At 40.6% G+C, this 13,439-nt stretch overlaps 1 protein-coding gene across 4 annotated transcripts; it reads left to right on the top strand.

Annotated features, from left to right (window-relative positions):
• Positions 1–1,802: 1,802 nt before the first annotated feature.
• On the top strand, positions 1,803–11,440 carry rap1gapl (RAP1 GTPase activating protein-like). 4 transcript variants are annotated; one of them, XM_033641423.2, is made up of 20 exons: positions 1,807–2,151; positions 3,961–4,486; positions 4,627–4,659; positions 4,773–4,863; positions 5,064–5,099; positions 5,191–5,238; positions 5,418–5,618; positions 5,699–5,796; positions 6,059–6,137; positions 7,149–7,202; positions 7,294–7,377; positions 7,468–7,568; positions 7,653–7,782; positions 7,898–8,059; positions 9,909–9,980; positions 10,383–10,469; positions 10,562–10,708; positions 10,791–10,874; positions 10,961–10,980; positions 11,061–11,440. In XM_033641423.2, exons 2-20 carry the CDS (start codon positions 4,416–4,418, stop codon positions 11,146–11,148), a joined length of 1,686 nt encoding a protein of 561 aa, XP_033497314.1. In that variant the 5' UTR covers positions 1,807–2,151; positions 3,961–4,415; the 3' UTR covers positions 11,149–11,440. The 4 variants fall into 4 exon arrangements, 2 of the variants coding, with proteins under 2 accessions (XP_033497314.1, XP_078027752.1); XM_078171626.1 differs by having other exon boundaries at positions 4,606–4,659; XR_013492192.1 differs by lacking the exons at positions 10,383–10,469; positions 10,562–10,708; positions 10,791–10,874; positions 10,961–10,980; positions 11,061–11,440 and adding exons at positions 8,167–8,276; positions 8,397–8,588 and having other exon boundaries at positions 1,803–2,151; positions 4,606–4,659.
• Positions 11,441–13,439: the final 1,999 nt, after the last annotated feature.

The following is a 13,439-nucleotide window of genomic DNA, read 5'->3' as shown; positions in this document are numbered from 1 at the left end:
ACTAAACTGTTTGTGTAGCAAAAACCATAAAGCTTACTGAAATTGGCAGGAGAGTTACAAAATACAAATTGACCTCAAGGTGGTGCTGTAACAACCAAGTTTACGTTTTTGCAATTATCCCCAAAACGGCTTGGCTCAGACTCAAAATTCTTTCACCATATTGATTTCTCAATTCATCTGCATCTTTGCTTCAATGCTCCTCTGTTCTAAAAATGTAAAATTTTGCAACCTATTCTCAATTTTCTCTTTATCATATTCAAATTGTCCAGGTCCAAGTGTCCCGAAACTTTGGCAGGGTCATCCACAGACATCACTGATCTGATGTTATCAAGGAAATTTTGATATATCAATCTGTTTTGAAGTTATACATTCTAAGCATGTGTCTTTAAGTTCAATGTTATGTAGTAATTGTAACAAAACTTAATGCACATGTGCTTTTTCTTTTTGTAATTTGTACTGTACGCACAACATGTTCTGTTTCATCTCAGTTGTAACCGAATATCACCAATATATTTGACATTACACCTGAAACCAAAGGGAATGATATGAGATTCTTTCTCAGAATTTTATCACCAATGCTTTGACTGTTTTAAGTGTTTTAAGCCTAAAAAGACAAATATATATAAATATATATATACACCCGTTGTGCATGTGGTATTATTGCCTGAAGTTGTCAAGAAGGTATATGAGAAGCTTCCTGGTGTTGCAGTAAGTAACTCATCTGTCCTGGGGATACAAAGGGTGGGTTGGAGAGCTCGTCAGGAAAACTACCTGCACCTGGGTAGATCTCCTGTTTCTGCCCATCTGTTGCAAACTCTTGTGGTTTAAAAGTTGACATGCCATATCTTCTGCTACTTAATGAATTCCCAAACTTAAATTCCCAATCTCCTGTGACAAATATCCAATATTCAACATAAGTATAAAGAACTTCACTCAATTCATGGTTCATCCTGACAAAAAACACCATGACCATGGCTGCCTCAAGCTGGTGCAGCCTTTAGCTCACCTGGTAGAGTGTACACCCCATGCAGGCCTTTGCAGCAGCTCAATTCCAACCTGTGGACCTTTGCTGCATGTCATCCCCCAACTCTCTCCCCACTTTCCTGTCATTCTCCAGCTGCACTATAATAAAATCAAAAAGCTCTGAAAAGAATCTTTACAAAAACTATATGACCTACAATGACTGGCTGATTTAGGTAGTTGTTTTTTTCAGGTGGTCTGAATCTTTGCATTTTCCAGGATAACTTTTCACATAGTAGGATTATTTGTATTTAAATTAAAATACATGGTATGCATTCCAGATCTTAAATAAAATAGAAATTCAGTATATATGTAGTCATGTAAAACCTGTTTCTGGAAGTAGATTTAAATAGGTCAAGCGAGCATCAGCATACAGTGATGACCACCATGAATCATTTTACAGGGCATCAAGAGTTTTGCTTCTTGTCAATTAAAAAAGAAACAAGCATTCAAATGCCTGCAATCTGCTTGGACCCAGATAAAAACGGCTTTAATCTAAAGTTGAAAAAGGGGAATTTAGAACAGCAACAACAATAACAAAAACCCCTGTCAATAGAAAGAGATGACTTTATTGGTGATGTTGTGACATATAGAAGTTTACAAGAAAGCAACAGCTGCAGTTGGAGAGGAATAATACTTCCTAATTTTGAATCAAACCCTTCCCTATCAAATACATTATTCATCATGACTAATAAAATACAGTACTGTACAGTCATTACAAAACATTTATCAGGAAGTGCTTGCCTCTGCCTCTGTACTGCACCCAGCTCAGATGCAACAACATACTCATGACCAACTACGAGACAGATGGAGCTCATCAAACTTAAAGGTCCAGTGTAGAATTTGGTGACATCTAGCAGTGAGCAGTGCAGAACTGAAACTGCTCCCGTGTGCCAAGTGTGACTGTGGTGGCCGATGGGAATACGCCAATGGCAGCCAATGTCTGATTTGTTTATTCTGGGCAACTGTAGAAATAGACTCACAAGTCAGTCTTTAGGCGCTTTGCTTAACTAAATCATCAGAAGGCGGAGATCTCTGATTGTCTGGTGGCGAGACTACTGTAGAAACAACAATACGGATTCTGAAGAAGAGGACCTGGTCCCTATGCAGATATGAACTGCTTCATCTAAGGTAACAAAAAACACAACTGTTTCTTATTTTCAGGTGATAATAAACTTATTAAAACAAAATAGTTCTGAATATTATGCACCATTTCTGCCAGTTAAATAGGTGCCCCTACATCCTATACACTGGACCTTTAGTACATGACTTCTTGTTGTTCAAAATAAGTGGCCCACCCCACGTTGGTTTATCATCACTTTGCATTTTTCGGTTCACCTCACAATGCAGGACTATCATATAGTGTGTAGACATGCACAAAGTAGGAGCTATGCAGACGAAACTAATGAGTTTTCATAAACATACGGTAAGCAGGCAACTGTTGCCTCACAGCAGACATTTCCTGCTATGTAACAAACATGGCCACAGCAAACAAGCATAAAGTCAACAGTGAAGACAGCTGCTTTCGGGAGCGGTAGAAGGCTTTTTCACTTAAAGATGAAACAATTGCGTTTGTCTTATTTGCATGTAATTTGTTTTAAAAACTTGTATGATGTGAAAAGCAGCTGGCCCCTAGGTACTTTCACATTATCTAAGCTGGCACCCACTCAAAAAAGTCTGGACATCCCTGGCTCACACATCAATGCTTCTGTAATAGTAATGTCATAATGTCCATCCATCCATCCATCCATCCATTATCAACCACCAATAAGAAAGCCGGGTCACGGGGGCAGCAGGCTGAGCAAAGTTTTCCCGACATCCCTCTCCCCAGCAACACTTTCCAGCTCCTCCAGGCCCAGAACACCTCCAGCGGGAGGCGCCCAGGAGCCATCCAGATCAGATGCCCGAACCACCTCAACTGACCCCTTTTGATGTGAAGGGGCAGCAGCTCTACTCCGAGCTCTCTCCAGATGTCTGAGCTCCTCACCCTATCTCTAAGGCTGAGCCCAACCATCCTTCTGAGGAAACATATTGCAGCCGCTTGTACCTGTCATCTCATTCTTTAGGTCACTACCCATAGCTCATGACCATAGGTGAGGGCTGGGACATAGATGGACCAGTAAATCAAAAGCTTCGCCTTCTGGCACAGCGGCCGCAGCGCCAAACCGCCAATCCATCGCATGCTCCATTCTACCCTCATTCATGAACAAGACCCCAAGATACTTGAACTCCCTCACTTGAGGCAGTAACTCACTCCCAACCCAGTTGGGACCGGTTTCCCGCAGAGAACCATGGCCTCAGACTCGGAGGTGCTGATTCTCATCCCGCCCGCTTCACACTCGGCTCCAAATCGCCCCAGTGCATGCTGGAGGTCATGGTGTGATGAAGCCAACAGAATCACATCATCTGCAAAAAGCAGAGATGCAATTCTGAGGTCACCAAACCGGACCCCGTGACCTTTTGGTTTGGTCTAATAATGTAATATAATGAAATCAGATTCACATGGGGGACATTTTTATGCAGTACTTTAATTCATACTTTAAATACACTGTGTTGATAACATATGTACTTTTACCCAAGTAAAGGATCTGAGTACTCCCACCTCTGATCAAAACACATGATAAACAGTTTTCAAAGTTTGCTAGTGGGCTAAAAGTGAAGCATTTGTTCCCTTAATTATTCACTTAAGTCCAAAATTTCAGTTTTAGCAGTGTGATAACTTTGAGCTCTACATTACAGCTCTACAGTATTTAATTAAGATACACAATTAATAGAAATGTAGCCTAATCTGCATCATGTCTCACATGATGCAGATTAAAACGTAATCATTAAAATGAACACACCTCCTTTCTGTTTGTCTCTTTCTTTTAATTTCTGTCTTTCTTTCTCTTTCTCTCTCCTCCTTTCCTCCCCCTTCCTCTCTCTCTCCCCTCTCCTCAGGTTTACTTCACCCTCCCCTGCTGACTATCTCCTCACCCTCACCGTGTGTGCTGTCAATAATTGATGATCCTCACTGACTCAAAGGGTAACAGGTCCGGGAGAAAATGTCTCATCCATTTCTTTATTTATTTACAAGTCTATCTTTAAGTTCAGTCAGTCTGACAAACCACCATGACTGTTTATTCCAACGGGAGGATCGATGGCATGCAGCAGCCCGACCGTGTCCGTTTCATAGTCTGTGGCAGCTGCTAACACCTGTGAGCATGAGCGGGTTAATGCTGAATGTCTGGCTGACAGCAGGACAGAAGGAGGAAAGGGAAGCTTAAATGAGTGAGAGGCAGGGGGCAGAGAGGAGGAGTGACAGAATGATAGAGTGAATTAATTCAACCTTAGCCAGCCCTGATTGACTCAGCAGCAAACTGGCATGTACAAACATTCACAGTGACACCAAAGCCATGGAGAGAGAAAAGAGGAATGACATGTCTTTCTCCAGAAAGAGAAGTTTCACTTTTGGGGCATATGGAGGGTGAGTAAAGACGCTGTTTGTCTCAAATCAGGACCGACATTTTCCAGTCTGTTGAGTAGCTACATAAATAAATGGCATTATGTGTCTTTGTAAGATGATTTGTTTTCTTCTGCGAGTAGTTCTCACTTCCTTGTTTACAGTGTGGACAGATTCACATGTGGGGATGAGACGAGGTGAGGTTTTATTTTCCATCTCTTTGCAGCTGTTTCAAGCCTAACATTATTGTATAAATTAAGATCTGAATGAGAAGTGATGAATTGTGCTGTAAATTAACCTGTTGCTGCAGACCTGAATCTGCAGAGGACAACATACTGGACATCCTGGACTCTCCTGCCAGGGACAGAAAGCCTTTCCTCCCTGCCAGCAGCAACCAGAGGGTGATATCATTATCATGTTCAGTGTGCACATTCCCCTTCGTATTCTAATTGACTAAACTAAACAGATTTCAGTGCTCTGCATTTCTGAGAAGTTTCCATTCGCAACTGAACCATTTGTCATGTTCCTCTTCCTCCCCTTCTCCTTCCCTTTCTCTTCGTCTGCATTGTGTCTGACGTCTGCTGCCTGTTGTTCGTATCAGGACACAGAGCTGTTTGAAATCATTGAAAAGCTGCAGGTGAGTTACAGCACCATTGATTTTGTGTAGTGCGTGTGTCTGAGCAAGAGAAGTTTCTTATTATCTTATCAATACTCCCCTTGTCCATCAGGGCAGCAGGATCGATGAGCAGCGGTGTGAATTCCCTCCTCCTCTGAAGGTTAGTCTTCAATCTGAGTTAAAAAAAAAACCTCTACTGTATATATGGGTTTGATCCCGTATGCCTGTGTGTATGTTGACACTGACCTGTCTTTGAACGTCACAAGATTTGTTTCCCCAAACAATGGAAACGACAAGCCCTCATCATCATCATCAGGTGCTCATTTGTGTCTATTTTAGTCTCAGCTTTTAACCATAGGTGGAGACCTGCCGCTCATCCTCCCGCCGAGTCAGGGGGGCTACTGGGTAGACCCCCCTCTGGACAGGCTTGTAGATGTGAGTCCCACCTCCTCTCACTGTGGCCTTGATGATTCAGAGAGCTACGACATCATGGAGAGAGACGGGGAGGCCAAAATCTACCAAGAGTTCTTCAGCTCACGAGTAAGCAGACTTTATCTAAAGTCTCGAGGAGTGTGTTCTCTTTTCTGCACCTATGTTTAATCATCTGTTGTTCTCTTTAGTATCATCACTCATTCACAGCAGTGGATCCGTCTTTGGGGCCTCTGGTTCTCTCCGTGTGTCTGGAGGAAGAGGAGAGCAAGCTGCGGGTGATACTAAGGTTGAGATCTTGAGCCATTTTAGGCAACTATGACTAATAACGTTTGTATCATGATTGAAACATTTCCCAGGGCATCACACTTCTCCTTTCAGTCCCTTCCACTCACAAATGTGTTGTTCATTGTAACTTCCTGTGGATGTTTCAGCTTCACTGTGCAGAGTGATGTTTAAGCAGTCTTTACATTTACATGTGAATGTCTCTGTACAGTATTAATTCCAAGCACTTCTGCATCACAGACCAAATTGTGTTTCTTGCCTCACAGAATGAAGGAGTGCTCTCTGCATGGAGTTTTCTCTGCCTCTCTTTTCCCCAACATCCCATCAGCTGTTGAATTAGCAAAGGTATCAAACTACTTAACCTGGTGGTAGAAGTATTCATACCCAACAGTTAAAGTAGCAGCACCACACTCTGAAAAACAACCAACTATATTTCAGTAAAATACTTTAAAGGAATATTTCTCCCACAAAATGACCATTTGCATTAAATTACTCACTGCGTTTTACCTTGAATTTCTTTCAAACACAGTTCAGTTTATTATTCTGAAACTCCAACAGTCCAAAAAATGTCTAATTGTACCGAAACCCCCATTGCCTGGACACCCGTCATCCCCAAAACGAACTGCCATTGCTATGAAGGCACATTGCTCCGAAGAAATACTGCACTCTCAAACGGATCATCAGACTTTTCTGGTGCCAATTTTGTTTTCCTACTATGGCAAGGCATGACCTGCCCTACTCTGCCTCTGATTGGCTAGTTGGTTGAATTGGTTAGGTTTAGGCATTAGGAATGAGATTAGTAATGGTTTGGGTAAGAATATCAGGGTGCCCGTCTGACTGATTACAGGCTATGAAACTTTCTAACTACAGCACTGAGCCTTTGCAGCAATGAGCATTTGTTTTGGGGAAAAAGGGCTGTTGGACAAATGAGCTATTGGTCATATGGGGCATTTTTCAGAAAATTGGGGTGTAATAGTGCGCTGTCAAAATGATGGCATGGCACCCTGGGCACTGCTGAGGTGCCCTTCAACAAAGCACCAAAGCCCTAGCTGCCCGGGGCGCCTGTCCATGGGCAGTTGTCTCATTAATCTCTACATAAATGCAAGTGTGTAGTTCCTGTTGGTGCATGTGTATGAACCCTTGGATATCAATAAAGTAGGTCCTCCTTTTGGGTAGTTTAATTCATAATAATCATTATATCTTACAACCTGATGATATGTTCAGTAAAAAAGTAGTGAAGCAGAGGTAAAAAGGATCATAACACAGAAATACTCAAGTTAAGTATCTCAGAATTGTACTTCAGTACAGTGCTTGAGAAATGTAATCAGTTATTAAAATGACCCCTGTTCTCTTTAGATGCTGTGCGACAGAGTGACTGTGTCAAAGTTTGAAGTGGTCAGCTACCTCAAGGTAATGCTCTAAAATGACCAATTATTAAATAAAAAATGACCATTTATTTAAAATCCTCTCAAAGCTCATCTCCGTCTCAATCATCCCTCAGGCTCCAGAACTCATAACTGCATTTGATGAACACAGAGTGTCTCCAAATTTCAAGTTTGGCGTTTTGTACCAAAAGGACGGGCAGGTAGGAAACTGTGCAGAAAATGTCCAACATTTAGAAAAATGGCTGAAATTTGGCACCGTATCTTCTCAGACAACATCTGTCTCTCTGTAGTTCACTGAGGAGGACATCCTCAGCAACAATGAGGAGAGTGAGGAGTTTAAAGAGCTCCTTTCTGTTTTGGGAGAGACGATTCAGCTGCAAGGCTTCTCTGGGTAAAGCGCATCATGTTGATGTCGTTTAGCAGGACGAATGACACATGCAATGCGTACAATCACATGATTTCTTCGTTTTCTCAGGTTCAGAGGCGGACTGGACGTGTGTCATGGTCAGACAGGAAGTGAAGCCGTCTTCACTTCCTTTCACGGGAGAGAAATCATGTTCCATGTCGCAACTAAACTGCCTTTCACAGAGGGCGACCCGCAGCAGGTCGGTTACTGTGTCACCCAGATGATTCACAGGACAGTGTCTGAGGGTATTTTTGGCATTTGCTGGAAAACAAGTTTTTTAAACAGATAATGACACACTTTTTTTCTCTCTGCAGTTACAAAGAAAAAGACACATTGGTAATGACATTGTAGCTTTGGTCTACCAGGATGGCCAAACCCCATTTTTGTCTGACGTTATCAAGTCTCACTTCCTGCACTGTTTCCTGGTGGTCAGGAGGATTCAGGATCCAGAGGAGACAGGTGAAACTGCGTACCAGGTGAGCGAGAAACTGTCCTGGTAGACAGCCCTATAAATAGTGGAGCAACTTTCATCTTGTTTTTCAAAGTTAACTTCTTAACCATCACACTATACTCTATATTCTAGAGCCCAAACAATGCTCGACTTTTTAGGCTGATATTGATATTGAAGAGAGAGAGACCTCCCCCTTTTGCCATCACAACTGCTTTAATTCTCGGTGGCATAGATTCAACAAGGTGCTGGAAACATTCCTCAGAGATTTTGGTCCATATTGACATGATAGCATCACACAGTTGCTGCAGATTTGTCGGCTGCACATCCATGATGAGAATCTCCCGTTCCACCACATCCCAAAGGTGCTCTATTGGATTGAGATCTGGTGACTGTGGAGCCCATTGGAGTACAGTGAACTCATTGTCATGTTCAAGAAACCAGGTTGAGATGATTTGAGCTTTGTGACATGGTGCGTTATCCTGCTGGAAGTAGCCATTAGAAGATGGGTACACTGTGGTCATAAAGAGATGGACACGGTCAGCAACAATACTCAGGTATGCTGTGGTGTTTAAACCATGCTCAGTTGGTACTAAGGGGCCCAAAGTGTGCCAAGAAAATATCCCCCACACCATTACACCACCACCATCAGCCTGAACTGTTGATCCAAGGCAGGATGGATCCATGCTTTCATGTTGTTTACGTCAAATTCTGACCCTACCATCTGAATGTCGCAGCAGAAATCCAGACTCATCAGACCAGGCAACGTTTTTCCAATCTATATTGTCAAATTTTGGTGAGCCTGTGTGAACTGTAGCCTCGGTTTCCTGTTGTTAGCTGACAGGAGTGGCACCTGGTGTGGTCTTCTGCTGCTGTAGCCCATCTGCTTCAAGGCTCAACGTGTTGTTGGTTCAGAGATGGTCTTCTGCAGACCTTGGTTGTAACCAGTGGTTATTTGAGTTACTGTTGCCTTTCTATCATCTTGAACCAGTCTGGCCATTCTTCTCTGACCTCTGGCATCAACAAGGCATTTTCACCCAGAGAACTGCTGCTCACTGGATATTTTCTCTTTTTGGGACCATCCTCTGTAAACCCTAGAGATGGTTGTGTGTGAAAATCCCAGGAGATCAGCAGTTTCTGAAATACACCAAAAACCATGCCATGTTCAAAGTCACTTAAATCACCTTTCTTCCCCATTCTGATGCTCAGTATAAACTTTAGCAGGTCGTCTTCATCATGTCTACATGCCTAAATGCAGTGAGTGCTGCCACATGACTGGCTGATTAGCTATTTGCGTTAACAAGCAGTTGAATAGGTGTACCTAGTTAAGTGGCTGGTGAGTGTAATTTTACACCTGGTCAAACCTCCTGAATGTCTGGAAGTAAAGTTATCATAGAAAAAAGGTATGCATACATTAGCAGATGCTGGGCTAGTGCCTCTTCTCCAACATGCCGGACAGCACTGGAGAAACACTGATTTGTACCGCCAAACTGTTTTATTCATTGTTTTTACTGGTTTAAATCACCTGGTCTGATTGTTTTGGAGAGGAAGAGACCTCTGCAGATAATTCAGGCCCTGGTAAAAATCTGCAATCTTCACTGCTAGATGCCACTAAATCCCTCTAAATCTCACACACTGTTCCTTTAAGTCATAAGTCTGATCAAGTGGGACATTTTACAGTAGAAAAATACACTTGTCACTGCTCTCTGGTGGAAAATCTGTGCAATTCTGAACAACCTTAGCATTGCTGTGCTATGGTTTTTGCTACTTTAATTAAAGTGTGAAAATACACACTACTGCTGATATATCTGTGTTGATATCAGCTAATTTCAGCCAGGATGGTTTATCAGTCTGATACTTTTCTCTCCTCATCACAGGTTTCCGTCACAGCCAGAGAGGATGTTCCTCCCTTTGGTCCAGTCCTCCCTGATCCTCCCATCTTTAGAGATGTAAGATTTTGTTGCAGCAAAATCATATTTTCAGCATCTTTTTTAAATCAGTTTACCAGGGAGTAACACACTGATTGTCAAAAACAGACAACAAAATGTTTTCCCAAATGTAGGCCAATACTTTGGATTTTTGTTTTCTATTATATTTTGGAGCTGTTTCAACACCACCCACAACTTATTTTAAATTCTTCCAGCTGTGAGCAACCTCTTCATTTCCTTTGTGCACTGCAGTGTGGGAGACTAGTGTATTAATAGAATGTTTAGTATGTATGCTGTCTGTTTCATTTGCTATTATTCCACCCGTCCTGCCTGAATTCACACCCTCTTTACCTGAATCACTGCACTAGGCATGAATTATTAAGATGCTTCACAACTCTTTGTTTCCTCTGTCCTGTTTCCAAGCGTTCCCTGCTGAGAGAATTCCTCCTGACCAAACTCATCAACGCAGAGATTTCCTGCTATAAGGCTGAACGATTCAGCAGACTTGAGGTAGAGGAAAAAGCTCTTCTTATTTCTGCTCTTTATAAATGAATTATAATAATAATTTCTCTTTGCTCTGTGTGCTCTCCTCTCTTATGAAGCTCCGCACTCGTTCGTCACTCCTGGAGAGTCTGCAGGCTGAACTCTCCACCCGTTCCCAGTGCATGATGGGGGATCCATCACTTTCTGGCTCTGAGGGTACACGAGGGGCGACTGAAGGGAGTGGAGGATTCATTGAAAACTTTAAGGTGAATGTTGCCCTCAAGTTTCAGAAACTGTCTCATGCTTGACTTTATTATTTTATCATTTCCTTCTGAATCTGTGTCATAGAGAGCCATAAGAGTGCGGAGTCACTCCTTTGAGACTCTCGGGGTGCCCAGGAAGACTGGTGGCAGTGCATCACAGAAACCTAAGGTAAAAAAAAAACATCAGCAGTGGGATTGAATGTGTTTGACTGAGTAAATACTTGAGCTAATATTCTTTTCTAACCTACTTTACAGACAGAGAAAGATGGAGAGAGGTAAGTCTTATTATAAATGGTGAACATCTGCTTTTTATATGATTTGAGTTGGAAATAATAAAACTTTTTCCTGCTTTCAGTGACAAATCTCCAGGACCTCTGCCTGCTGACAGTTTGGGTTCAGCTGAAATCAAAGACCAAGCAAGCCCTCAAGAAGAGACCCTATAAAAGGAAATATTAATATGTAGATTTTAAATGTTAATATAATTATAGACATTGCTCGCCTACATGGTTGCTACTTTATCATCCTGCTTATATGTAAATAGAGTGTAAAAGTAAATAGTATTTCTAAGAATATAATTATTTTACTGTCATAGTGATACTTTACAATGATGAAAATATTAACATTGTATTTCAGTGAAATGTTAAACAAACAAATATAACGACTGCCAGGGAAGGCTCAAGTGTTTTGTGTTTATACTGTTGTGTTTTTATTGTCAATAAGAGTTTCTTTCAATGAGGGATGTGAAGAGAGGAAGTAGGGAGGAGACAGAGGTGGGGACCAGCGGAGGAAATTCAATTAAGATTAGAACAATATGGAGAAAATGAAGAATGATGACTGTTCTGATGATGAAAATTGGTTTAATGTGCCCAGTAAAATAGGATTATTAGAAAGAGTTGATAGTGGCACTTTAGGAAACAAACACATTACACTGAAAGTAAAAAGAAGCAGAAGAGAGGAGGAAGAATATGTCAACGGAAGAAGTATTTCGATTTTATGCATATAAAAATACTTTATAGTACAAGTCTGCAGTACATTTTTAAGGGCTAGTATAATCAGAAAATTACACTATATTACATAAGTGGATTATTATTACTGATACTATAATGTGTGGACTGCATTTTAGGTTTTCTTAGTAAAATCTGAATCTGTAAGTAACTGGTAGTAAAAATACTACTATTACAATAATAACAATATCAATAAAGTGATATATTTTCCTCTTAAATGTGTGGTAGCAGCATATAATATAAGTAACTCAAAACTGTACTTAATTGGAATACAAAACAGTAACACATAACAAACTAAACTTATATTTTGACTATGGTACTTGTATAAATATTTCATATTTTTAGGCTATATGTTTCTGAGCATGTAAAAACTGTGTAAATATTTAATATTTATAGGCTATATGATTCTGATTCTATTGAAGTGTGGAATGGGAAGGGAAATTTTAATATTAGCAACAACAACAACAAAAATGTAATATAATAATAATAATAATAATAATAATAATAATAATAATAATAATAAAGTAAATAATGTAAAAAGTATGTAATTAGGTCGATTTAATTAAATTAACAATCAACTAATACATTATATTATATAAAAAAATAATGTAATATAGAATAATCTATTATAGTTTAATGTTATTATTATTATTATTATTATTATTATTGTTATAATTAGTAGTATGAATTATATCTATTTAAAATAAACAAAATGTATTGTAGAAAAATAGTCCTTTTTACCTTTAATGCACCGCACTACACTCCGGTCCAGTAGTTGGCGGTAATGCGCCTATAAGCCAACCGCCAATAGTTGCGTCGCAGTAGAAGAAGACGGAGAACGCAGAGTAGAAGAAGAAAATGCGGAAATCGTTTTACGCTGGGTTGCAGTTGCTCCCATAGGTTGCTCCAGTGGAGGGCAGCAATGTGCTGTTTAATTCCGGTGTTATGTCCCTACTGGTTTTCAATTTAACAGGTTCCCTTACCGAGCAGCCGCAGATGTGCTCCGCCTCCGTCAGCAGAGTTGTCACAAATTCACAAACATACACAACATATTACTGGCGATCTTAAAGTCGCAGATGACGCAAATTTGTGTATATCATATTTTCTTTCCTTTCTTTTTTTAATGTCGCTGGTACGTAGTGCTCACTTACAGAAGCATATTCGCTGTGGTAGATGTGGGCTGCGACTTTAAGATCGCCAGTAATATGTTGTGTATGTTTGTGAATTTGTGACGAATCTGCTGACGGAGGCGCAGCACATCTGCGGCTGTTCGGTAAGGAAACCAGTTAAATTGGAAACCACTAGGGACACAACACCGGCAGCCTGACACTTTTATTGAGCCGGTCTGTGACAGTGTCATCAGCTCTAGCTTACTGTAGCCAACTTAAAGCTACGTCTTATTCAGCTAATGCTAACAGCAGTTCTAGCTAATGTTACGTCTGTCTGTCTGTGATAGATCTGTGATAGATCTGTGATACGTGATAGGGATGGGCTATACCACACTTTTCAGATTCGATACGATACTGATACTTTTTCTTTCAATTTCATCGATACCGATACCGATATTGATACTGATGATTTCTTATTGGTTATTTTTTAAAGTCAAAAGGTAATTACACTTACAGGCAAATCACATGAAAAATGACATATATGACTGGCCTTTTAAACACATTTATTAAGAACAAAAGAGGGCGTCCTATACAGAGAGACCTTAACATATAAGTTAATTC

This window comes from Epinephelus lanceolatus, chromosome 10 (assembly GCF_041903045.1).
Source record: "Epinephelus lanceolatus isolate andai-2023 chromosome 10, ASM4190304v1, whole genome shotgun sequence".
Classification (NCBI taxonomy): domain Eukaryota; kingdom Metazoa; phylum Chordata; class Actinopteri; order Perciformes; family Serranidae; genus Epinephelus; species Epinephelus lanceolatus.
This window is presented reverse-complemented; position numbering and strand designations above follow the sequence as displayed.